Consider the following 26,513-nt stretch of genomic DNA (forward strand, 5'->3'; position numbering starts at 1 on the left):
CTTCATTGCGTTTTAGTCACTAGCAAATGGAAACGGAAACGAGCACTGGGACCTGTGCACCGTTGCAACACTCGGAACCAAATGTCCCATTTCCCAGTCCCCTTGAAGGCAGCAATTTGTGTTCTTCATGTACGGTTGACGCCGATCGGCGTTAGTCATCCAGCTAAGTACGGAAGAACGGAGCACTGAAAGCCAACGACTGGATCGGTGGACATTCATTACTCTCCATTGTCCAAAATGGACACGCAAAGCCTTGGAAGTGCCTTTCCATTCCATTTCATTTCACCCCATGAGAAACGATGATGGAGGGCTGGCGGACTTGAAAGCAAGGACGAAGCGTGCCCGAGCTCATGTTGGCTCATTGATCACCGACGACTTGCGCGTTATCACAGAGTGGCCAAAATCAATCGCTCATTTCGCCTTGCGAGCGGACGGACGGCCACAGGCCCCCCCGATCCGCCTCGCCCCTCCGCCTCCTCTCTGTTCAACTGGATGGCTGGCTGGCTGGCTGGCTGGCTGGCTGGCTGGCTGGCTGGCTGGCTGGCTGGCTGGCTGGCTGGCTGGCTGGCTGGCTGGCTGGCTGGATGGATGGCTGGATGGCTGGATGGCTGGCTGGCTGCTACGAGCGAGCAAATATCGCAATTCATCTTGATATCCATCACTTGATGCGTCTTTTTATGGCCGTCATTTGTTGCGCAAGAGGCCTCGCCTCGTGTGCTCCTCTTTACGCTCTAAATATATTGTCACGCCTGTCCAACTAATAGCAACACAGATAAATTCTCATAAACAGCAGGCAATATCGCGCAACGATAAAAGCTGATTGATTCCTGATTCGCGTCGCAGTGCTCTCGTTTGACCACCAGATGGTAATAAAATACATACTTGGCCTCGGGGGACTCCCAGGTTGCACTTGATGCGTATTTTTCTTCATGGCACTTGGAATGTCAGTGCTCCCAGGACAGATTAAGGTTTGAATAATATAAGATAGAAAAGGTTTTTTGATTGTTACTGTCATAGAAAAAAAAATGAAAATCGGTATCATAAATAAATGTATAAATATTGATGAGTACATTTATGCTTCACAGTTTTAGATGAGGTGCATAAATAAAGTGGCCACACAAAAGTGTTCCAGCCATCTGAGCATTGCTGAAAACACCGTTTTTGACCTTTCGAAGAAGAAGTCGTGTTTAATTCTAACCAGTCCGTGAAAGCATTCAACAGTCATCGGCCATGTTTTGCATGGATCTCACCAACATCTTGTCGCGCATTTCTCTTCTCTCTGCCTTCTTTCTGCTCTACAAATGGTGAGCGTTCTTTCTTTTTCTTTTTTTATAGCCAGTGACTTTCATCATTTAACCTCCAGAAAAATCTCCTTTTGCTTTCCGCTGCGCTCCTTTTGACTGACTGCATTACACAAAGAATCCGCTTCATTTGCGCTCGCTCGCTATGTTTGGAGGGAGGGCCACGGCGCTTCTTATCAGGACAAAAAAAGCATATTGAAAACATCCTGCAGATCGAATCCAGGGCCAGGAAGTCCGCCTTAAGCGCACTGACTGCATTACACAAAGAATCAGCTTCATTTGCGCTCGCTCGGTATGTTTGGAGGGAGGGCCACGGTGCTTCTTATCAGGACAAAAAAAAGCATATTGAAAACATCCTGCAGATCGAATCCAGGGCCAGGAAGTCCGCCTTAAGCGCTTCATAAATTGCCACTTCCCTAAATATTTATTCCGTCGTGGTGCTTTGACTGCCTGCCCGCCCGCCGTTATTTGCCGGCGCTTTCTCATTGGTGTCAGCACAAGATTTAAGGTCGACCTGCAGATGAACCCTTCTCTGTTTATAGGAATACCAAGGAAGAAGAGCAAATGATTCCGTGATCCAAGACTTTCTGGCGACTTTTAGGATTCATGATGTGATTTGCAATTGGGGAGTCAACTGGGTCAAGTGGCACATGCACACATAAGAAACACCACTGCCATCTAGTGTTGTTGTTGAAGAGGACATTTGGTCATAAAAGGACGCTTGAAAAAGGGTCGAGAATTCAAACAGGAAGTCAGCCATTTTGCTTGGTGCAACATCCATTTCGAGCTCATTCCACTGCCTGCCTTGAGTCAACTATTTCCATGTTATGAATCTGACCTAGTATGGTTTGCTTTACCATCTCTAGTCTTGAAAAAGTGTCGAGAATTCAAACAGGAAGTCAGCCATTTTGCTTGGTGCAACATCCATTTCGAGCTCATTCCACTGCCTGCCTTGAGTCAACTATTACCATGTTGTGAATCTGACCTAGTATGGTTTGCTTTCCCATCTCTAGTCGATCCATCTTCACAGCACTTCTTTGACAGTCTCATCACATTGTAAAGCTCCATTCGAGCCTATATTGGCCTCATCAAGACAATAATCCAATTGGCTTTTCCGCTATGCTACTTTTTGTAATGATGTCCTCTGCTTGAAGCTTCCACATCATCTGAGCGTGACTTGGCACACGAGCACCAGCTAGATTGATCACAAGCAAAAGCGTATCCGTCTAATGAACATGGAAATCAGGGCTTTGAAAGTGACTCCAGAAATCTTCACGTTCCATCCCAGTATTGTACTTTACTAAGTGCGCGGTAGTTGTTGTTTCAAATTGTAAACACGAAATCGATCGAGTGAATGTACACTACCGTTCAAAAGTTTGGGGTCACAAAATTGTTTGGGTGACCCCAAACTTTTGAACGGTAGTGTAAATATTATAATAAAATATTATATTATGAATTAAATATTATAAATTATATCTTATATTTGTATAAGATTATATATAATCTATGAATATAAGTATACATATATATTATAAGATTTTTTACACAGAAGATTATATATATAATCTATAAATAATTATCTAAATAAATATATACACTACCGTTCAAAAGTTTGAGGTCACCCAAACAATTTTGTGACCCCAAACTTTTGAACGGTAGTGTATAAACGAAAGCTTTTGCAAACGTCTCAAAACACGGCTCTTTTTCATTTGGTAGACTCTGTCGCCCTCTGTCAGGTCAACGATGGCATCATAGCATGACGATGTCAACAGACAGAAAGCATGCATCTTGCGGCCTTGCGTCTTGATGCCTATCGTGTTAATAAATGCGACCTCAACGGTTAACGGAGTAGGTTTTATGGTCTGCTTGGTCGAACATTGCTCGAAATGACTCAAATGTGTCGTTAAATGTCCCTCGCGTCCATCACGACGAAACATTTGAATAGCCGTGTGGAGCCATATGCACAGGGAGGTGCTGCGACATGATTGGCGTTCATCACAGCCAATCGCCTAGCGGCGTTTCCTTGCTAAACCCACCTCAATCGAAAAAGCGACCAATTGCGGCGAGGGAGTGAGGGAAACTTCCGTTCCCCCCACTCCAGCACGTCCATGGTAAAAGCAGGCGATTGTCACGATTGAAACGGCAATTTGTTTGCAAAAAACTTGTCGCGCTCGTTGGCTTTGAGTTGACGCCAACCCGGAGTAGGTCGTGATTGCTGTCATCGGCGAAACGTGGGCGCTCAACGGAAGGAAGATCCATTCCACCTTGTGCTAACTAGCCGGAGCTAGTACACGTACGTTAGCCGGCCGCGGTCGGGCTGCTCGAATGGCGACAGACAGCAGCAGCAGCAGCAGCAGCAGCATGTTTTCGGCTCGCTTCGGAGGATTTCGGCGCTAAAAAGTCCTCATTGGGGGAAATCAGCCCGATCCCGACCAGCTCATCCCCTCACCGGACTTGCGCTTTCGAAAGGGATTTAGTGGTGTGTGAAATTGTTTGCTTGAGGAAGTGGTTCCCTCCAGGATGAATGGCTTCAGTACCGAGGAGGACAGCCACGACGGGCCGCCCGCGCCGCCCCTTTACGGCCAGAGCTGCTGCTTGATCGAGGACGGCGAGCGCTGCGGCCGCTCCGCCGGCAACGCCTCCTTCAGCAAGCGGATCCAGAAGAGCATTTCGCAGAAGAAACTCAAGCTGGACATCGACAAGAGCGTGAGTGACATTGAAAAGGGGGGAAGAAAAAGGCGACTTTTACTCGCTGCTGGCCGGCCGCTCGCCGGCGCGGGCGGGCGTTCAACTCCACGCGACATGTTAACCGGTTGATTGACACCTAATGCTAAGCTACAGCGGATCGTCTTCAACTCTTTGACTTGGTCTTTTCAAATGATGCTTGGCTGCTTTTTGGCAAGGCAAGCTTTATCGGCCTTTGTTGTTTGTGCCGCTCTCTGCTAAACGAGCGAGTTTAGACAGCTGTGCTCATGTTAGCCGCTTTAGCTGTTCCCTTGCGTCCAACATTCCGGCGAGGACATTGCGGTACTCTTACAAAGACCGTGACAAGAGCTCCATCCGACGTGTCCCGATGGTCACTAACTGTGACATTAGGGAAAGTGTAATCAAACATTCAGGGTCCCGTGCTAGACTTGAGAGTGACATGCCTGGCGGGGGATTGCCGAACTCTGCAATCTTTCAAAACGTGTCCTCCCTCCATCATGTGTGCCAAGTCATGTCTACAGAAATGGCGTGCGCTGGCTCACATAATCAAGGTCGGTCGCCAGGACACATTTGAAAGCAACATTCCAGCGTCTTGCCTAAGTTCACATGCTTCTGTCGTTTCCCACTCGGTGAGTTTGGTAGCGGAATCTACTCAAAGGCATATGTGGATGCCCACCCCCCACCCCACCCCTTTTTCTAAGTGCTGATATACTGCAGATGGGCTTAATGTGCACATTAGTCAGCAGAGAAACTTTCTGTTACACATTTGCTCGGGAACGTTACGCCACTCGCAACTGCACTTTAACATTGCGTTCCCCTCTTTATTTTCCTTTTTCCTCATCTGTAGGTGCGCCACTTGTACATCTGCGACTTCCACAAGAATTTCATCCAGAGCGTGCGCAACAAGAGGAAGAGGAAGACGAGCGACGACGGCGGCGAGTCCCCGGACCATGACGTGGAGGTGCCAGAGGTAAGGCGCTCGCTCCCTTGCGCCGCACGAAGCCGAGGTGTCGGATTGCCATCGGACGACTCCGGTCCGGGGAACTGACTGACTTCCGTCTTCCCAGGTGGACCTGTTCCAGCTGCAGGTGAACACGCTGCGGCGCTACAAGCGACACTACAAGCTGCAGACCAGGCCCGGCCTCAACAAGGCCCAGCTAGCCGAGGTGAGCGCTCATTTGACGACGGCAAATCCGCCCGCCCCAATGCCAAATAGGTGTGAATGGGGTGGAGTTGAAATTCGGTTGACTTGACCTTGTGAGGTTTGCGCTCGGTCCACTTTTCATTTTCATCATGCTAAAACGCCGTTTGGCCTCATTATGAGCGTCCGACTCGTGCGCCTTATTTATCCTACGGCATGGACTTGACTTGCGCCTACAATTGGGTGTGTGTGACTGGCGGGCGACTTTGACCCTAAGCCGCGTTGCCATCGGCGTTTGTCGCTGTAGTCATCGTTGACGTACGCGGTGCCGTAATTGCTCACCGAGAGATGGTTAGGCGTCTTCTGAAAACCTCCTGTATGGCGGATGAATGGCACCGGCCGCAAGTTGAATGTTTCCCCAGACTAGGACGTGGCTTTAACGAGCCACGCACGTCATTAAGAACACGCCAGTCGGCGGCTGACAACCAGCCACAGCTGTGCCAGTGTCCCTCCCCCGTTGCGCTTAGCAGCACTGAGTATTTGTTTACTTCATCTTTTTTTTTCTTTCCTGCTAAGCTCAGGGCAGTTGCTCGCATGCACACTGTCAGGCAAATGTCAAAAACACCTATCGGCGGGCAGCACTACAAATGCCCAATCATAGCTAGAAGTTAAAGAAAGGCAGAAATAGACCGAGTGGACCGGAGGCTTTTTGGGGGACAGAGGCGTGTCAAGCCAAAGAAAAATGGAAGAAGCCATGAGAAGTGATAGATCGGGCTGCGCGTGCTTCCTGCTGTCAAATCCTTGATCCCCTGTGTCCTGTGCGTCCGCAGACGGTGAGCCGTCACTTCAGGAACATTCCGGTGAACGAGAAGGAAACGCTGACCTACTTTATTTACATGGTGAAGAGCAGCAAGAGCCGCTTGGACCAGAAGGGCGACGGCGGCGTCGGCGGCAGCAAAGCGCTCGACTAAAAAAAAAAAAAAAAAAAAAAACGACGAGACGAGGACAAACGGCCAAAAACTGGACCCTCTCGCCAAAAAGCACATCCCGGGAGGACAGTCGCAACCATCCGCCGACCGTCGTTTGCTTGGCCCAAACCTTTGCGACTCAAGCACCGGCCGGGACTGACTCGCGTTGACTTTGCCTACCGTGTGCCGCCAAAAGGCTCACCGACAGAATGACGACCCCTTTGACCTCGTCGGGAAAGTCAACATAACGTACTTCCAAAAATCCTTTTGTTTTGAACTTAAGGACCAGGACCAGACTGCTGACATTTTGCATGTCGTCTTTTCCCCACCAAGATGCGCACTGCGTAAAGAAATTGTTCACGCTGAATGCTAGCACTGGCACGGTAGATAAAAGCTCTTGGCCCAGTCTTTAACCCTCCTGTTATTTTGCAGGTAGTAAGTATTACATGCCGTGGCTTAATGTATGTCAACAACTCCATTGGAATGGTGAGTCATGAAACTAGCTTAAAAAAAAATCCTCATTGGGATTTGTTTTTTCAACAACTTCCAAATAATGGGTCAAATTGACCTAGGAACAATTTTGGTTCCTTAGAAACAAATAGGAATGTTACATAAAAACCTTCACCCAAAAGCTTAGTGTTGATTGTTATATGTGAAAAGCTAAAAAAAAAAAAAAAACATGTAACTGTGCGGGTCAAATTGACCCGTTTACAAAAATTTTAAGCGTAGTGGTTACAATACATGATTTGTTTTTTTGCTATATCCCACTGCTGACACTTTTTGGTGAATGGGTCATATTGACCCACTGTCAAACTTTCTGGCCTTTTTAACGTAAATTTGCATAAGTACATGTTTTGGGGAATTTGTTTACTCGTTCTGACAGTTATTGGATAACGTGTCAAACTGACCCAACTGATCACTATTAATGTAACAGGAGCTTAAAAAAAATCTCTGAATTTTAGCGCCATGAAAAGCTCCATAACCCGCAATGTCAACAGAGGGCGCTAAAAGTCACAGTTGAATTTTTGTATATGAATTCCCAACAAAATTCGGGGCAACGGTCAAATGGACCCAGAGAACATGATTAGTTTTCCGAAGAAAGCAGCATAAACAGGAGGGTTAAATGCACCCGTGATGAGTGTTTATCGTCGGAGAGCGATGCGATGCGCTTGTTTGTAATCCTAGATAGCTGAAGGCTAGCTTTTCTTTGGCTGTAGTTCTTAAACAACAAAACTTGAGCAGGCCTTTCGCTTTAGTCGAACTACAACACCAAGAAAGTGTTTGTACACACTTTTATTTGGGATTATTTTGTTGTTTATCTAACCCACATTTTCAGTTTTGCTGTTAAGTTTTCATTGGCATCACATAGCTGATGACTTCTGTCTTTCTTCACACATAAGCTGCATTAACCGTGGTCATATTAGAAACCCCACTTGTATTTAAATATGACTGCTTATCGCTCCTCCTAATGAAACAAATAAATGTACAGGCTTATACGTGACTGGATGGTTTAACTTTGTACGCAAATGAAATTGTATTCAATGCGACTTTCTTCTCAACTACAGAAGTTGCTAAACACACCGCTAGCTGACAATATTGCTCTCCAAACAATTCCTTGCACCTCATTTACAGGCTTCATGGACAGGTAAGTAGTTTGACTTGAAGTCAGTCTGATCGCAAATTTGACACGTCACACTTTAACCCAGCAGTGCCGGCAGGTCACCACTAGGTGACACTGTTGTTCCATGAATACCTCTCTTTACAGGAAACGTGCAAGTTGCAGACCCTTCTCTCTCTCTCGCTCTCTCTCTTTCACCCAAGCAGGTCACAGTCTGTTCGAACTAGTCTCCTCCGAACGGCGTTCCAGAGCGCTATAGCCCAAAACCAGCCGACCTAGCACAGCACAGCACAGCACAGCGTCTTTCCCCAGGCTGTCGCTCACCCCTCCCATGTCCCGCTCATAGACATCCATCACTGGGCAATAACATCCTGCTCTCGCCAGCCAGCCACTTCAATGTGGGTAGTTGCCTGAATGTTGTCAGTCCCTTAAATGCAAAAAAAAAAAAAAAAGGCTGAGCTCAACCGGAGTCAAATTCCCTGTTTGGCATGCCCAACTCGGTCAATAAAGCTGATTCTGATTAAGCGGGTGAGTAGTTTGACTTCATTTTGGTTTTACCTGGTTCCATTCTAAATGGAGTTGGTTTCTCAGAAGTGATGATTAAAAGTATATGCATCAAGAAAATGAGCATTTTCTACCGAACATGATCATTCCATTAAGGGAGTAGTTTGATGACTCTCCCAAAAGAAAAAGACGTCACAAAAAATAGCGGGTGTCATAAAATAATATTCATTTATTATATCGTTTCACGTCTAATGTACATTCCAATCCACATTTTGCACAAATAATGATAAACAACGGAAATGGTTATTTTTCTTGTGTTTTGCAAGTTGATCAAGCTGCGTTGAAAGTGAACCACATTCGAGTGCGTCTATTCAAGCGGACAGTGAGCACGTTGAGGTAGATTGTCATTTTTCTTATACAACAAAAACAATACATTTACGTACGTATTTTGCCTGAGTATGGCTTCGTGGAAAATACCAGCAATGCTCTCATTTTGAACGTTATATACAACGAAATTGCGTCACCTTGAAACAAAATTAGCACACCAAAACGACCTACAGTAGACCAAGAAAAAGAATGTGCCAGTACAAACACAACACAATACAAAAGGGGAAGCCCCACAACAACAACAAAAAACCTCCAAATAATCCGCTAAATATACCCAGATGACATTTCAACCAGTAAGACAGCTAGTACACGTGTTGCAATTTCAACTTGAGTTCAAAAATAAAAGAATAATTTAAAAGGTACCATTTTCCCTAATACATAACTTAAACCGTGATCTTTGCGACACAACAAGAGGGAGGGACGGAGAAACACAATATTCCACATTTGTTAAAACAGCAGGAGAGAACGAACACGAGCGGTCCTTTTTCTTCAGACTAATGATGCATTCACGTATGGCCGTAAAAGTGGTTTTCTGGGGTTTCTTGAGGGTGGATTTGCGGTGTGTGTGTATGTGTGTGTGTGTGTGTGGGGGGGGGGGGGGGTCATTGGTTGAGCTCCAGAGCCCAAACCTGCTGCGGCCATCCGGTCCGACCCTTCACCTTCTTCTCGGGACCAAACGAGTCCGGTGCAGGACCTTCGTTCTGTGCGAACCACAACAAGAACATATTCGTAATGACATGACCAAAAAAACCAACAAAAAAAACGCACAAACATCTCACGATAACTAAAAATGTGTTCTACAGTTTTTAGCCTTATTTACAAAAAAAAAAATATATATATATATATATATATATATATATATATATTCGTTTATTGTTTAATTTTCTGTATTTATAAAGACCTAATTACATTTGTTGTTGACCAAAACCCATGTTGTATATGAAACATTTTCTATGATTATTACCACTTGATGGAAATGCTGTAGGTCTATTTGCCCATACAATTGGTTTAACACTTGAACTGAGACAACACCTGAATAAACGCATACATGCCATAGCACATTTAGATAACTGTATTGTATTTAAAAAAAAATCCACAAGTATTTAATTCCGTTGTTTTTTTGTAAAGCAATAATGCACGTTGGTCAAATGAGCAGATCAAAATATGTTGATTTTAAAGCAAACCTTCATTAAAAAGCATCAATTTACAAAGCAGCCAATTAAATTGACAGTACTTCTTGTTTTGACAGCATTTAAATGCCCACACTTATTTAAAGCAAACCTCGATTGATAGGCTATTATCAAAGTTATTCTTTTCCACATGTGAATCCGCTTTTTCCACGCCTTTCCTTTTTTAATACCTCCGTTTTACATCTTCTCGCGCTATTACTAATCTACAGTTGAACTATCGATAACCTTCTAGAAAGCTGCGGAAAGTTTCATTCGATTTGATGAAATAGTCGATTTGTTTTAAGTGTCGGATTTTGAACTGCAATATTCATTGATTCGCAACCCTCCATTATAACGCGACTGACATAGTGTCAAGTTCATTTTTGTCACTACACTCACTGAACATAAACTTCCAAATCCACGAATTTAAAATTCTCCCTCTTTTTTTTAAGATCACTGGTTTTGAAACAATGTTTTACATACCAGACTCCAACTGTAAATCTGTTTCTTTAATCCCAATTTCCGTTGAAATGACAGAATATCCAAAAGGATTGACTATTGAAACGTCCACACTCACTCCGCCTGTTTTTCATTTTAGATTCCAATTTGTATTTCATTTCAAATATACAATTTTCAAAGGTCTTTTTAAAATACCAGACTCCCGTTCAAATATTTACCAAATCATTCAAATGTTGCCAAACTAGAATTTCCAACACACTTATTTCCATGAAAGTGGAACATGTTCAGATCCAATCCCAATTTTCAAGTGTACGGTCTTAAGCAGCTACACGATTTGGTTTGGTGATTTTTCAACACCGGACGCCCTTTAACGCAATTGAATACAATTCATTTAAGATGCAAATTTACAGACCATCAAATGAAACGCCATGTCAATTTCGCCTCTCCCATTTCTTTCTTTCTTTCTATTTTTTATTTATTTATATTTTTTTATCCCCAATCAAGAATGCATTTCGACAGACTCCAGTTCCTAATTGTCCGATTGAAAGCAGACTTACTTTGAAAACAGCTCATTTCGTCATTTCAATGAAGTGGCTCTTGGAGTATTTTCCTTTGGCGTGGACTATGCAAAGTGAACGAACACTCACCATCTCTCTTTTCCTTTTCAGATCCCGATTGTCGAATTTCTTAATTTCGGCCTTGAAGCCCTCCGTCTCTCCGGAGTCCTTGGCCAGCACGTCCATCAGGTAGGCGATGTAGCTGGTGGCCAGACGCAGCGTCTTGATTTTGGACAGTTTGGTGTCGGCGGGCACGTTGGGGATGCACTCCCGGAGCTCGGCGAACGCCGTGTTGATGCTCTCCGTCCGCCGGCGCTCCTTCTTGGGCCCGGAAGCCCGCCGCTTGGCCATGCCCGCCTGCAGGCCATCGAGGCGGGCGTGCTCGTGCTGCGAGGAGGAGGCCGCCGCCGCCGCCGCCGCCGCGGCCGGCGTCAGCTCCGCGCCCGCCTGGTAAGGCGCCTGGATTTGGAAGTCCGGAGGCACCTCGCCGTGGTTGAGCACCCAGCTCTGGAAGTAAGGCGGTGCGTCCTGGTGGCAGCGCTGCACGAACGGGAAGGCTTCGTGCATGAGGTGGTGGTGGTGATGATGATGGTGCTGGTAGCCCCCGATCAGGTTCATCCTGGCCCGGCTTCTGCTGCTGCTGCCGCTGCCGCCGCTGCCGCCGCCGCCGCCGCCGCTCTCGGTTGACGTCTCGCTTCTCGACCACTTCCACGAGTCATTCACCGCTCAGGTATTTATTTGTCCAACATGCCGCATTTCAAATGAGGGGAAGAAAGAAAAAAACACACACTCAAAACGAAAGTAATAATTCCACAAAATCGCCACATTTAATTTCCCCGGTGAGGCCCCACCGGTTGGTCAGAGAAACTTGACCCGGGTGAAGGCCGCCAGGTTTATAAAGAAATGCGCGTCCTGGAGGGGTGGAGAGTTGACGAAAGCGGGAGGAGTTTGTTTGGCAGCTTCTCGACGCGCCTCTCTCTGCAGTGACGTCAACGTCTTTTGGATCTGATGATGAAATGCATTTCGTTCATTCACGATGTAAAAACCCTTTTCAAAGTGAGACATCCGTTTTGCTTTACCATTTCATTCAAAAAGCAATTTTAAACATCATCTCAAGCTTAAATGTTACATTTCGATTTTTTCTTTATTGCCAGTAACGTCTAATTTTTTCCTCATGATTGAATGAATGCATTATTTGGTAAAGGTCCTGATGAGTTTTGAGGGAGGGACCGCGCATGGGCACTGACTCCTACTCCTGCATGCTCTGCCGTCCGTTCTCCATCGCGTCGAAAAAGCAAGAGCAGCAGCCAGCAGCCAGCAGCAGCAGCAGCAGCAGCAGCAGCAGCAGCAGCAGCACGATCCCATTACATCGCCTGACCTTGACGCTATTTTCAAACCATTTAAGGGTCGCAGCTTATCTAAATACAACCATAAATCACGCAGTGTGTGTTTCTTTCGTTCTGTTTTTTTTCTTCGTGCATATTCCATAAAAACTGTTCGCTCTCCTTACTGTGTTTACACGGCGCCACTTTGCTGCCTTTTCTTTTAAATAATCAGCTGTCACTACTTCTTGTCGAGGATGTGTGCAATGCTTTCTCTTTTTTTTAAATCAACTTTTGGGTGATTCAAAAAATCGTGATTCATTGCCTTTTTTCTTAACTGATAGTCATTAAGTAAAGAAAATGGAAAAAAAATATATTCAAAACAACAATCAAAAGGAAATTTGTAGCTGCATATATTTTGTTAAACACTATATGTTATGGGCAAAGGAAAAATAAATATATGTAATAGAAATATATTTTTAAAAAATTGCAACAAAAGTTTTTAAATTTGCAGACGTTTTTTAATTCAACATGATGGATAGGAAATACAATAGTAATAATAATAATACATTTTGTCACTGCATTCCTTTATTTTCACACTAGAATGAGTACACATAGCAATATTTTTCAAATTTGACCATTATTTACAAATAAAAATTCTGACTACATTTGATGCCAATATTTGGACACAAATGCTTTAGTTGCACCCTTCCTCTTGAAATGTCCGTGTGAACGTTGCGATTGAAAAGTTTTTGGTGACTTGGCCGGCTTGCTGTCAGCCTGAAGAAGTCCATGCGGCCTCCAGAAAGCAAACCTGACACTGTTGATTAAGACGTCCACTAGGCAGACATGAAATCCAAGCCTCTAGCCCCAAAGCATCTCGTCCTCTTTCCCCGAATCGCTTCTTTCAATCTTCAATTCTTAATTCTATTGCGGCAATTGGGTCCAACCACCAAAAACAACAAGGTTCTCTTAATGTTCTTTTTGGATTTGATATCAGACAATGGGAGGTGCTGAAAGGGTTGAGTGGCCATTTGGCACCATCGCCATGGGAAATGACCCAACTAGGCCGCACCGCAAGCAGCCATCTTGTCCGTGTTATGAATTCCCGGCGTAATTGTTTGTGTCGTCACGTCTACTTTTCGCTAGACGCCGCTTTTCATAGTGCTTACCCTCCACTCGACATCTCCAAACAAACAAAAATTCGGAGCCTTGAATCAAAGTGTGTTTACAATACGGCACGCTAGGCTAATTCGACCCAACGGCTTCAATTAGGCACGGCACGGCACGTTCGACCCAACGGCTTCAACTAGGCGCGGCGCGGCGCGGCAGTGGCTCGCTCGTCGTTCCGGGAAAAAGCGGAGGTCACGTCACGCCGATGCTATCCCTCAGAAGTTAAACAAAAAACACGTCAAGTTTCCGTCCCAATGTCGCCATTACGTTAGTTAAGACGGGCGAGTCGAGTTTGCGGAGACGAGCGGTGGCGCCGCTTTGACGGTTGCGGGCGGGCGGGCGGGCGAGTCAACCACCCAGGAGAAAAGCGGCTGGCTCATCCAGATGTCCAGAAAGTCACAATGGACGACGCTAGCTGAAAATGTCACAAACGCTTTTAGTCAACACTCAGCCGTCTCTTTTGTAGTTCGTGTACAATAATGTAGGATTTCAAAATGCATGTAATGATACAGTTGTAGCCAAGTTAGCATTATGTCCAAAAATATTTTTGGTTCCATAAACACGCAAACAGATACAGTAATCCAGTAAAACAGTTTATCGCGGTTTCACTACATCGCGGTTTTTTTTCTCCCCAAAAGAACTCAAGTTCAAAATAACACTTCTAAATGGAGGAATAAATGGCACGAAAGTTGCCCACACGCCAGCAGAAGGTAGGGAGTGCCCACACAATTGCAGTGCGTACACTTGTACCTTTTTATATATATTCTTTTTAAATAATAAGAGTTCTAAAAACATATTTACAGTGTTGTACCTTGTTATAGAGAAATTGTTATAATGATGAAAGAGTTCTAAAAACATACTTACAGGATGTAGACTTGTACCTTGTTATAAAAAATAATTGTTAAAATAATAAAAGCTGTTGTGAAAACATCTTTACAGTGTGTGTTAGGAATTCTCCATGTTTTTTACTATGTTATTCAGCCGTTATTTGATTTGAGGGTGGGTGCTTTATTTTGAAGGCCGTTTTCAACCGATGTACCGTTTTCAACGTTTTCACGTTCGTGTACATAATGTCGGTAACAGTGGTGCAGCAGTCTTTGACGATGTAAGTGGGTCTCCTTACGAGAAATGAACGATCACATGGGTCTCACCTTTAGGACAATGTAGTATTGCTCCAAATGTTGGTTTACATTACTTTAGAGATCCGTTTTCGTGTGTTAGCACGATCGCGAATTAGCATCTTTCCGCTAACTCGTTAGCCTGCCCAGTACTTCTTGTTAACATGTTTCACGCACACACGTATAATGTTTATATTTTCAATATTTATACCAAATGTTCTGCACGTTATTTATGCTATTATTTACATGTTTGAAACAATTATTTAATGTTGTAATAATAAAATATGCACTTAAATGGTTTCATATACATTTATTGACACATAAATTGTACAGATGAGAGGGTGACCCTACTTTGCGGATTTCACTTATATTATAAATGTCCAAAAAAACACAACCTTCAAATGTTATATTTGTAATCTCAACCACAATAGCATTTTTTATTTGTATAGCCATTTCCCACAACAACAACAAAAAGGCCCGAATCCGTACAAGCACGCCTTCCCTAAGACAGAACCATGATTGACTGCTCTCAAGCTGTCCTTGAGAAACTTTTTGAACTGCTGCTGATCCGGCAGCTTTAGCGCACCGTTTACTTTTACTGCATCCACTCCACTCCACTCGAGCTAGCTCGCACCTTGGCCGGGCCGGGCCGGGCCTGGCCTGCGACCCGGCAGACTATCCCCGATCGTCTCTTCTTACGCATAGATATTAATTCTGTCCCGCTATGGCCTTTTTCTGTGATCCCGCAGGACATCCCCCCCCCACCCCGCTGTAATTCTGCCCGTCCGCAGCCAATAAAGATAAGAGACGGACGTCTGGAATGCCGCAGGAAGGTGACACTGAGGGGATGGAGAAAAGGAAAAGACGCACCGTGACACTCTGTAAGCAACTTCTTGGCTTTTTTTTTTTTTTACTTTTGTTTGTGCTCATTAGCAGGAATGTAAAACTTTACAGCCACGCTTGATTTATCTTCAAATATACACCAGGCAGGGATCAGAATCTTGTCAAATCTATTCGATTAATTCCGTGTTTGTGTTATTTGTGATTTTACTTTTTCTCATTCGATTTCATTTTCTTCTATATATGGCAAATGAGTGCAGGGTGAATCAACAGCACCTCTACAGGGCAGTCAGGGAATCAAAAATGGCTTTCAAATCGACAAATAAGTGCGCGCAATTGGCAGTTTGTAACAAGCCATGAATTGATTATTATGAAAAAAATAAATAAATCAACCTTAAAGCAAAACAAATTTTCTTTCTTTGTTTTGACAAAAAAAAAAAAAATTGACAACAAAGTACACAAATGTATTTACAAAATTACCAAACAAAACGAGTTTCACTTGAAATGATAGAACTCAAGTTTTGTCATGTTATTTTTAAAATCCTAAAACTGGAATATGAGTTTAAAGGTTTGATTTAGCAAAAAATCAATAAAAGCTCACACACAAAAATCCAAAACACTGAGACTATAATACTAATTGAGCAAAACTTTGCTCATGCGTATCTTCATGCTCAACACTTTGTTTATATTTCCTGCCACAAAGCAATATTAGTGTTGACATCATTTTTAGAAGATCAGCAAAAACAAGAATGTCCATGTTTGACAATCCAGTCAAATTGGCATCCTTGTCCTGCGGGTGGTGCGTGCCCACGGAGGTCCGCCGGCTGAGCGGTCGGCCGGCCGGCCGGGGCTCTCATGATTTCACAGCGGCGGCTTTAACAGGGGGTGGCTGCTCTGTGTCAGAGCAGCCGGCGAGGATTGCAGCCAGGCTGACAGTCAAAACAGCAGCGCTTGGCTTGACCCCGACAAAAGCTCCAGGTGGAGACGCGCCGCCGTCTCTAAAAGCTTTTTCGCCAACACACTGCAGGCGGGCGGGCAGGCACTCCCAAATATAAAGGCCCTCTTGAAATTGCTTTGTCGCCATTTGGAGGGCTTCCCCAGACTCGAAATGGCTCAAACTTTGACAGACGTATTTCACTTGTTTTTTAGCGTGGCGATGACTCTTAGCGTAACCCTAACTCACCAGTACAAAATCATTTGTTTTAAATCCGTTCAGTTCAGATGGTTTCAGATGCGGGGATTTACTTTTTAGCGTCGGCTCGGCTCGGCTCGGGTTAGATGATATTACACTTGGCTTTGGTCTCCACTCAAACGTAAGCAAAAAAAAAATTAGGTATTCTTGGAATTTCCCCTGACGTAACCACCTGTTGAATTTAATGTACTGTCAGAGTACAGCCGTAAAAATGTGCTACAAGTCAGGTTCAAAAAAATATGATCCTCCTTAACGGGGATCAAATGGAATCTTAGGGGACATCTCTTTGGTTCACCGCATTGGCTAAAAAAAAAAAAAAGAAAGGGGTCGTCAGCCGTGTAAAAGTCGGATGCCGCTTTTCCTAAAGGCTCTTTATCCAATCAGGAAGAAATGCAGCAACACTCTGGAGGTCATTGTGCTCAGGCCGAACACAACGGCCCTAATGGCAGCGGGGGCGGCTAGTTAAACTGGCCCCGCTTGTTCATTCATACTCATTAAAGACCACCAATGGGTCGCAGATGTTGGACCATTGGACCATTAGTTTTACCTGCAAGGTGATTTGAAGTCCCTTTTTGTTTGGCCACCCAAGCTATGTTTATTTGCTTGGTGGTTAGCTTCTTCTCAAAACCGAACCCAACACAGCCAGCTTCAGCCCTATCAGCCAGCATCTAAAAATAGCCTGATAACTCCCAAACGCCGCCGCCGCCGCCGCAGGCTTCTCCCACTCCCAATGGATGCTAATCACGGCCGACACCGGCTCCGATCGGACGCTTATCGAGGCCCGGTCGCCGCCGTGACCTTTGCGCTCTCAACCCAAAGATGCCGTCCGTCGCAGGCGTGCCAAGCGGCGAGCTTTTTCGTTTTTTTCGCACCTTTGCTGCTTTGAATTTCCGCGACCGCATAGGTGGAAAGGTGCCAAAAGGAATTTTTCTCTTGTCAGTGATACTTGTTTTCCACATGGTGTTTTTCCTTATCAACACTGCTCATAGTAAGTCACAGCGGCTTATCTTACTGAGCTACTTTGTTTATGCCTTGGAAAAAAAAGCTTTTCCCAAGCGGCTGTAATCGTAGCGTGGGAAGAAACGTAGCGCTGATAACGTTGTATATAAATTAGCCTGGATTTCTAGGTTAAAATACTTGTAAAGATAAGAGCGACTCCTTGAAATTACACCTGAGATGGCATTGGGCCGTTCCGCCGCCGTCCGCATAAATCTGAGCGCGAGTGCTTTGTGGCTGCCCAGGTCATGTGGGAAAGGAGAGATGAGAGGCTGGGGGTCAATCTGGGCTAAGCCCCGCTGGTGCCAGCGCACTCACCCCCCCCCCAAAAGAAAGAAAGAAAGACCCCTCCTCCCTGGCAGCCATGACATCATCATCAAACGCCGTCCACCGGGACGACGCGCTGTCCAGGTACGTCGTCGTCACGTCTGGCCGGGAAACAAATGGCCTGTTCCGGAGTCTTGGCGATACGCAGATCAAAGTTTTAACAACAAAACAATGGCTTTGGGGGTTATTTATTGCAGCAAAAAAAAGTTCAACAACTCCAAAATATTCAGTTTTGCACTAAATAACTCCAACTGTTGGGTTATTCTGGAAAAAAAAAAAGAATGTTGAGTTGCGAGTTAAATAAAGCTCAAATTGGGTGCGTCACTTTATAACCTCATTTGGGTTACTGTTTTTAGTCTTCCAATCCGGCCGGCTGTTCTCTCGGGAAGGAGTGAACATCAAGTGTTGCGTGCACGCCTACGGACGGGAAGGCTTGTGGGAGCCGGTCGGAGGCGCTACGCCGCTACCCCGCGCGCCATTTTCTCATTCCGCCGGCTTTTGCGTGTCGACTTGGCTGGGCCGTTTGTCCGCTGAGGAAAAACAGACGCCTCCTGTGTTGCTGCCCTTCCTCCTCCTCCTCCTCCCCCTCCACTTTTTTTGCCCCTTGGGCTTTATTCTTATGGCAGACAGGCCTCCCTCCTATAACACATGACCTCAGTTGTGCATTTGAATACAAGCCACTTTTTGGCATCACATTTTCACACAAGGTGCAACGCCAATTGAGATTTATTTCCCGTCGTGCGGGCTCACCACGCTCGGCGTGACAAGCGTTCATTTTGCCACGCGAGCGAGGGAGTCACACTTCCTGTCGCCAAGTTTGATGAATTCGAAGGGCGGGTACTAAAATGCGGAAGCCGCCCTGTCGGGAAAACCGGAGAGTCGGGCGCTTTCCTTAATTCCGGAAACATTTTAGTCACAGTTGACAAATCAATTTGGAGACCAGACTGTTGTCTGCTTTCTTGAAAAAAACAATTCTGTTTGAATTGTCCTGCCATTCCGACAAGACGATGAAGCTGACATTTTGGAAGCCTTTCAATGATTAAAAGGCGATTACGGGCTAAGACGGAACCATCTTGATCCGATTATCGGTGCGATTATTACACGAAGCGTCTCTATGACATCATCGCGGGGGCTTTGTTTGATACGTCAACGTTTGGCGCACTCCCTTTGTCAAAATCAAAAATCCATCGGCCAAATTGGAGCGTCGGCTACTTCCTGCGACTGACTGGGCCGACGATCTGCTTTCATCCACAAGTGGCCGTTTGCATTTTCCTGGGGTCTGTTTTGAGGCAAGCAAGATAAATGGAGCTTCCACGCATCCTCTGCGAATGTTATCTTCCAAGTCGCATTAGCCGAGATGTCAAAAGATTTGATTTCGACATCAATATCTCCATTCAAAGAAACTCTTCAGATGTTCTAGTCCACGGAAGGAATTCCGATTGTGTACATGCTGTATGTTTGCGTGTAAGGTGTGTTTGGTGTCTGCTTTGCGAAAGGTCCTGAGATGGACGCTGGCTGTTGTGTTCCCTCGCGAGGCTCGTACATTATCCAACTTGTAATCCATTCGGGGCTTTTTTTTAAAACACACAAGCACCCTGCCCACATGTCCTCCACATCATGTGAGAAGTCGGGCCCCGAAAAAAGAAGCCGCCTTGTTTTTGTTTTACGGCATCATCCGTCTTGTCCGTCTCGCTGGCGAATCCTCTTTTACGGCTTGCTTATACATTCCTGCAGCACATGGTTTACATACCGGGGAGGTGGCGGGCTGCGAGGGGACGGCGGGGGGCGTCCTAAATCAGCTGGCAGCTCAGAGCAGCTGGGATAAGGTGGGGAAACTTGTCATCGGTCAGCCCTACCTGCGATTAATGACGCCCCGCGTTTGGAGATGGCAACATTCGGGGTTGACCAAGGTGGATTATACCACCGCCGCGGAAATGAAATTTGGACGCAAAATTGGGATGAGGGGGGCGGGAATCTCAGTGCCCTTCCCCCCAGAACCCGCCCATTCATGAAGCAGTCTGGTTCTTGGTGGTTGCCCTGTCCATCCTTGGAAATTGGTCAGGTAAGCAAGGCAGAGGACAACACCTGTAAATGTAGTCCTTTTTGGATTAGCCACTTTCCCCCAAGCCGCATGCACCGCCCTCGCCCATTCAGAAAATGCTCCCATCTTTGGAGGGGTCTCGCAAGCGGTAATGAGCGGAGGAAGACGTCAGTGACCGGCCAGCCTGCCTGCCTGCCTGGCCTCCTGCCTGCCTGCCTGGCCTCCTGCCTGCCTGGCCTCCTGCCTGCCTGCCTGCCTGCCTGCCTGCCTGGCTGCCTGCCTGCCTGCCTGGCTGCCTGCCTGCCTGCCTGCCTGCCTGCCTGCCTGGCCTCCTGCCTGCCTGGCCTCCTGCCTGCCTGCCTGGCTGCCTGCCTGCCTGGCTGCCTGGCTGCCTGCCTGCCTGCCTGCCTGCCTGCCTGCCTGCCTGCCTGCCTGCCTGCCTGCCTGCCTGCCTGCCTGCCTGCCTGCCTGCCTGCCTGCCTGCCTGGCCTCCTGCCTGCCTGCCTGCCTGCCTGCCTGCCTGCCTGGCTGCCTGGCTGCCTGCCTGCCTGCCTGCCTGCCTGCCTGCCTGCCTGCCTGCCTGCCTGCCTGCCTGCCTGCCTGCCTGCCTGCCTGCCTGCCTGCCTGCCTGCCTGCCTGCCTGCCTGCCTGCCTGCCTGCCTGCCTGCCTGCCTGCCTGCCTGCCTGCCTGCCTGCCTGCCTGCCACACAAATCCCCCGTTACCTCTTATGCCTTTAAAAGCTTCTTTCAGTCATGTTAACAGCTCATAAATGGCCGCCCACAGCTTCAGCCGCTCCGAAATAAGCGCAGGATTTCTTTTTGCTTTGAATGGTGACGGCTTTAAAAGCCATAACGCTAGTTGCTGGATAAGGCGGACGCTCGTTAAATCCAAAAGTCCGTGAAATGAAATCAAAGACGCCAGTGAACACCGTAGAGCGATGCTAAGCTATGTAACCAAGGGTCTTCCAGTGAATCCAAGCTAGGATAATCAGCTAACAAACACAGCCTTTAGCTAAACTAAGCTCCTGTGATTTCTTACATTGAAAATGGTCACGTGAGCTTGTCGGACGCTACTGTCGGGATGCGCAACTGCGACAGACATTTCCAAAATTTGTGTTCAAACTAGCCTTGAACATTTTTGCCACGTCTTTCTCACCAAAAAGCGCTTTCCTCAGCATTTTGAAGAGCTAGCTATTGTATATCACTAGGCTGTGTTTATGTTGACGTTCAAGTATTTCACACTCCTTAATTTTCCAGCAGCTGTTGCTCGGCTGACGTCAGGAAGAAGAAAAACCGTCGAAATCCCACATTCTCCTCCCCGAGGGACTCCCGGCCCGGCCCGGCAGAAAAAGCTTTTTTAAGCATTCTGAAGAAGCGGCAACGAGGTGAGTTTGTCCTCCTTGAAACGTCTTGCGAGCGAGCGAGCAAAAAGGATGTTGGCTCATTAAGGAAAGGGGGGACCATAAATCTGTCCCGCTGCCTTCACTAGCGCCGCTTCACATCTGGACGCTCGCTTCTCTTCTTCTTCTGCGAGGGATTTATGGGCCACGTCACTGTATGCCGCTGGTACCGCCGCCGCCTCTCGTCTTCGGGACTGCTGCCAAGGCCTTAATACTTGCCCTCCCCACCTTAATCCGGATACTCGTGTGAACATGCGCTCCGTCACCAAATTGTGATGTCAATTATCTGGTGGTGGATTTGCAGTCTGGAGGAGAGACAATATGGACACAACATAACTTGGTCCTTTTCGGGGAAAAATAGTCAGTATCGTGGTGAAAGAAGTCAGGCAAATTTGGACTTTTGGCAAAACCACTGGGTGATTTATTTCCATTATCTTTCTTGTGATTCCTTTCTTTGTGCAAGTCCAAACAAACGGACACACACCAAATGTCGCTTCTTCCCTTTCTCAGTCGAGTTCAAGAAATCCTCCTTGACAAGCGCTCGTTTATCTTACGGCCGTGTTTTTAGCGTGTTCTCTTCTCCCACGGTCCGAGACGGCCGATAGATCAGCGGAAGAGCGGCGGCGTGATGTAGCGAGCCCCCGGGTCGGAATCTCCCGCTTTCATGTAAACGGGAGCGAGCGAGGGCGCGGCCCGACCCGCAACTTGCGCCAGGTGCTTCCAATTAGCAAAGACCGACCGATTTTTGTAGCATTCTGTTTGATACGATTCTGTACTGTATGTCACATATTGACCTTATTTTACATACAAAATGGAGAAAAACGGGTGGTGCTTATAAATATATCGATTCGACCCGACATCCGCAATCGTATTTGCGTTGGCCATTATAAAGCAGACTTTGACTTTGATGATCAGATTTCAAAATATGTGTAATTTCTTTCCATCTGATCTGAATCCAAATGATATTTCATGTCTTCAGACCTGTTTGCTTTTTTGGCCACTTGTTACGATGAAACATTTGAAGCCTCGGCGCAGGTCTCTTCTTTGTTATCTTTGTAAAATGGGATTTTTTCCGACCACCAGCTGTGTCTCCCGCCAGGAGCAGTTAGCTTGGCGTAGAGCAGACGCGCGTGGCACAAAGGAAGCTTTCCCTTTAATGTTATCACGGCGCTGCTGGCTAATGAAGATAATAGGAGCACGCCGCATCACAGGGACGCTTTTATTACGTTTCAGGGGCCGTCCGTCCGTCTTCATCTTGACCGATCGCTCTTGCTTTTTTATGATGGCCGACGTGGAGTCTGGCGACAATGACGCAGACGCATCTGTTTGGCCCCCGGGCCGGCCGGCCGGCCGGCCGGGGCTCGTTAGCCTGGGCTAAGTGCCCGCTGCTCGTACCGCTCGGGGGGCATCATAAGAGTAGTCACTATTGTTACCATTGTAAGACGGGAAAGTGACCCCAAAATGGAATCCTAAACTTCTAAAATGGCTGATTTGGCAATGCCATAGTCATAACAGAATAGATGAGAGATTGATTTCTTAATTTTGCTTTTCTTAATCTGAACAGTTAGCGAGTGCGCAGTGCTTGTAAAAACAGCGTCGCACACGAAGATGACAAATGTTTATTCCTGGACATCATGTTTGAAAACAAACTCATTTTACGGCTGTTAGCCTGGAGTTAGCATTAGCATCCTTGTAAAACTGTCAGCCCAGCGCTAAAATAGTCTGTGTTTATTTGAGGACGTGAAGTGATAACAAAAGGGAGTTTTACTGAGAGGTAAATAGCACAAATGCTAGTATTAGCATTGGCTTTTGCATGACTTCAGACTTTGCCATGTTTTTGTTCCAATGTATGGAATGTTACTTTTTATTTGCATTTTATAGATTTCATAGACTTTTTTAGAATTCAGTATTTGGTTAGTTGCGATCGTTGTTTTAATTAATTCTCAATTTATTTGTGTCATGGAATTTTGGGGACGTTCCATTATTTTTCTCTTTTTGTATGACTATGTAATTACTTTTAATATTTGTTTGTTTTCTTAAAAGGACATTTGATTGACATTTTTGTGATGCCTCCATTAGTCACTATTAGCCATTTAAATGCTGAATAAGTAACAGCTCCTTGCCTGGGGGAGTGAAAGTGTGTGTGTGTGTGTGTGTGTGTGTGTGTGTGTGTGTGTGTGTGTGTGTGTGTGTGTGTGTGTGTGTGTGTGTGTGTGTGTGTGTGTGTGTGTGTGTGTGTGTGTGTGTGTGTGTGTGTGTTGTTTTTAACGCTCGCCGGAGCGTGTGAGGCAGCTTCCAAAGACCGGACCGTAAACTCTTCTTCTTCTTGTTTTTATCTCATACATTCCGACTCTCTGGCTTGTTTATTTGAGTGTTGTAAAAGGAAAAAGTTCCAACCTGGTCTGGAGTCCTAACCCCTCAAGGGCAAGCCCAAATCTAAATGGCGGCGCCTTTGATGTGCCTCTTGTTATTGTTTGTATCAGTGCTTATCACTCCTCTGCTCATCCCAGAACCCCCAAAAGTCAGCCAGCCAGCCAGCCAGCCAGCATCATGATGCTATTACTGAGTAGGGCTGCCCTTTATTTGGCGAATTTCCCCCAAACTTTCCCCCACATCGTCGCTTCTATCCATCCATCCATCCATCCATTCATCCATCCATCCATCCATCCGTCCGTCCGTCCATTCATCCATCTGTTCATCTAGAGTGCCCCTACCTCCCTCCCTGCCCCCCCCCCCCCCAAATGATAAGGATGATGGATTGGGCAGAACTGTGGCTCCAGCCAAGAAGCCCGGCAGCTTCCTTGCTGCTCAGAGATACTGATATGGGGGGGGGTTAATTTAGTGCTGCCGATTTTTAAATCTACTAAAATAAAAAAAATAGGAAGCAAACAAAGCATATTTTCAATTTTCAGGTTTGGATAGAAACGCAAACTATGAGTTGTAAAGAAATGAAATGGCCATTAAAAATGTAGTACAAATTCTGCGATTCTTCTGTGAGCCACTAGAGGGCCTTCATGAAGCAGAGTCCCTCTTAATTAGGAGTGCTGCAAACAACTTCCTGTTTTGATTTTGTCTCATCGGTCGCTGGACAGTGTCAACTTTGAATCGACGGGACGTGCACATGTAACCTTGCGGTCACGCAATTGCGTTAATGATTTGTTTGCCTTTGGAGGAGAGAGTTTTTGATGATTTACTTTGGACATTTTGTTTGGATTATGAAAGGGAGAAGATATCATTTCCCACGCACGCACGCACGCACGCACGCTTCCAGTATTTGGAGATTTAAGATGGTGGACCGACTAATGAGAATTTAGAAAAGATATCCATGTGCCTTTTTAGTTATTTATGGCTTTGTTGGTTAGGTTTTTTCTCTCCAAAAGTCACGTTCTCAAAAGAAATCTTTTTGAGTTTTACTTTTCCCCAGTTTGACTTTTCTTTTATTGAAAAATGATCCAGCAGGGAGATGTGTTTTGAAACGTGCTGGTGTGTGTCTGCGGCCTTTTATTTGCCAGAAGGTGTGTGTCGGTGCGATGGATGATTGAGGCGTGTTTACGGCGGGCGGCTTAAACATTTACTTTTGCGGGCCCGAGGTGAAAAACGCGACAACCTCTGGACGACTTCACGCCGGCCCGTACGAGGCGCAGACATTTACGAGGAACGGGCGGCACGTGACGACGGACGACGGACGCACGCACGCAAAAACATGCACCGACTCAGAGAATGCCTGCGTGCTGACTTGAAATCTGTTTTATGTGGGGAATATTCCAAAAAATTCTCCCAAAACAACTTTTTCATTGACTGGTTCAGTTTAGCATTTAATGCTTTGTTCCATTTGTATAACAACTTGTATCTTCTTTATGAATCTTGAAATGGTCTGTAAGTGAAAAAGAGCAGCGGACTGAGAGTGGCGCCCTGCGGGACACCTCAACCTCACCTTCCTCAATAATGACAAATGAGCTGGAACAAAAACATTTGTGGCAATCGCTTCATCACATGGCTTCCTGTCAAATGTTTTTGACTTGAATTCCAAATAGAGTTATTTGATGTGAGGGAGCCAATCAGATCTCAACGTTTGTCCACGCACCAATTGAGCCATTTCCAGCCTTACTTGAATGTGTGTGAGCGTGCGTGCGTGCGTGCGTGTGCTTGAAGAGTGACAGACATGACAGCTTGGCTCAGGCTTATCTCATTGCAGGCGTGATTAGCAATCAAGAATGGGGTGTGTGTGTGTGTGTGTGTGTTGTGTATCTGCATGCCTACAATTGAACGTAACAATACAAATAATGTGATGAAAAACGACGCACGTTCATTTGGAAATACATAACAATACAAATAATGTGATGAAAAACGATGCACGTTCATTTTGAAATACAAATGTTGAACTTCCCTGCAAGAGGTCAAAGCAATCCGTTTGGTCACTTCAGGACGACAACGGGAGTCCGAGTAGATGTGGGAAAACTCAATGAAGGCTTTGAGGAGGTGGCTGACGACGAGCGCGTGACACGAGCGGCGGACGAAACGAGAAGAGTCCAAAAAAGAAAAGTCGCGGGAAAAAAAAGATGAGAGGCGACGAGAGTGATGAGGTGAGCGTGAGCGTGCCGACAAACCTTCAACAACGTCCGTCACCTCGTATCCCTTCAATCGCGTCGTCATTTTCCCATCCAAGTTGGAATCTGACGAGCGAAGGGATGGCGACTTATGTGGAAAAGAAAGCCGCTTGTTAAACAGAGGAAGAAGCCCAGCAAAAAAAGAAGATAAGCGAGAGCCACTTGTTGCTGTTTATTTCATTTGCTCTTCACATCCGAGATGAATGATTCTCCCCTTCTTCCTCTGCCATTCACTTCGTAAGTGTTGGACGTACAGACAAATCCAAAATCTGGAAACGGACTCTTTTCATTTGTTCAATTTAGTTTCCAACAAAAACCAACAACAACCAGGGAACAAAAGCAAAGACAAATCAACATTTTTAAGAATAGAATAAGCTCCGATGGAAAAAGTCCCATTTTCTATTGTAAAGCAAAAGTGCTACTTTTTACGAAAGTGTCATCCAAATCTTGGATCCAGCCAAAACTCGATAATAAACGATGAAACGAACGTTCTAGAAATAGATTGTCATATTGTGACTTGATGTGCATTTTGTCTGGCTGGCAGTGCTGGTATGTGGTTGAGAAAAAACGCCCATTAGGGTCCCCCCACGGAGCAACAGAGATAAGGAGGGAATTGAAAAAGTGGAGGAAAGGAGAGAAAGAGGCACAACTCTCCTTCTCTGCTATCTATCTTCTTCTCTCTCTTTT

General features: G+C 45.9%; 2 protein-coding genes across 3 annotated transcripts; one reads left to right on the plus strand and one right to left on the minus strand.

The window, feature by feature from the left end:
• Window positions 1-3,364: 3,364 nt before the first annotated feature.
• LOC119133541 (histone deacetylase complex subunit SAP30L) lies at window positions 3,365-25,769 on the plus strand. 2 transcript variants are annotated; one of them, XM_037269501.1, is made up of 5 exons: window positions 3,365-4,007; window positions 4,855-4,977; window positions 5,075-5,173; window positions 5,979-6,138; window positions 25,720-25,769. In XM_037269501.1, exons 1-4 carry the CDS (start codon window positions 3,822-3,824, stop codon window positions 6,117-6,119), a joined length of 549 nt encoding a protein of 182 aa, XP_037125396.1. In that variant the 5' UTR covers window positions 3,365-3,821; the 3' UTR covers window positions 6,120-6,138; window positions 25,720-25,769. The 2 variants fall into 2 exon arrangements, with proteins under 2 accessions (XP_037125396.1, XP_037125395.1); XM_037269500.1 differs by lacking the exon at window positions 25,720-25,769 and having other exon boundaries at window positions 5,979-7,617.
• On the minus strand, window positions 8,444-11,888 carry LOC119133540 (heart- and neural crest derivatives-expressed protein 1-like). The gene is made up of 2 exons (XM_037269499.1): window positions 10,901-11,888; window positions 8,444-9,326 (listed from the first exon to the last, which is right to left on the minus strand). The coding sequence occupies exons 1-2, from the start codon at window positions 11,426-11,428 to the stop codon at window positions 9,228-9,230; spliced, it is 627 nt and encodes a 208-aa protein (XP_037125394.1). The 5' UTR covers window positions 11,429-11,888; the 3' UTR covers window positions 8,444-9,227.
• Window positions 25,770-26,513: the final 744 nt, after the last annotated feature.

Source organism: Syngnathus acus, chromosome 14, assembly GCF_901709675.1.
Source record: "Syngnathus acus chromosome 14, fSynAcu1.2, whole genome shotgun sequence".
NCBI classification, from domain to species: domain Eukaryota; kingdom Metazoa; phylum Chordata; class Actinopteri; order Syngnathiformes; family Syngnathidae; genus Syngnathus; species Syngnathus acus.

Bases quoted from the DNA above. Each gene is read 5' to 3' on its own strand.
- LOC119133541 (XM_037269501.1), top strand. From the start codon at position 3,822: ATGAATGGCTTCAGTACCGAGGAGGACAGCCACGACGGGCCGCCCGCG. The intron at 4,978-5,074 runs GTAAGGCGCTCG...CCGTCTTCCCAG, and splicing joins ATGACGTGGAGGTGCCAGAG to GTGGACCTGTTCCAGCTGCA. The intron at 5,174-5,978 runs GTGAGCGCTCAT...GTGCGTCCGCAG, and splicing joins ACAAGGCCCAGCTAGCCGAG to ACGGTGAGCCGTCACTTCAG.
- LOC119133540 (XM_037269499.1), bottom strand. From the start codon at position 11,428: ATGAACCTGATCGGGGGCTACCAGCACCATCATCATCACCACCACCAC. The intron at 9,327-10,900 runs GTGAGTGTTCGT...TGGTTCGCACAG, and splicing joins TGAAAAGGAAAAGAGAGATG to AACGAAGGTCCTGCACCGGA.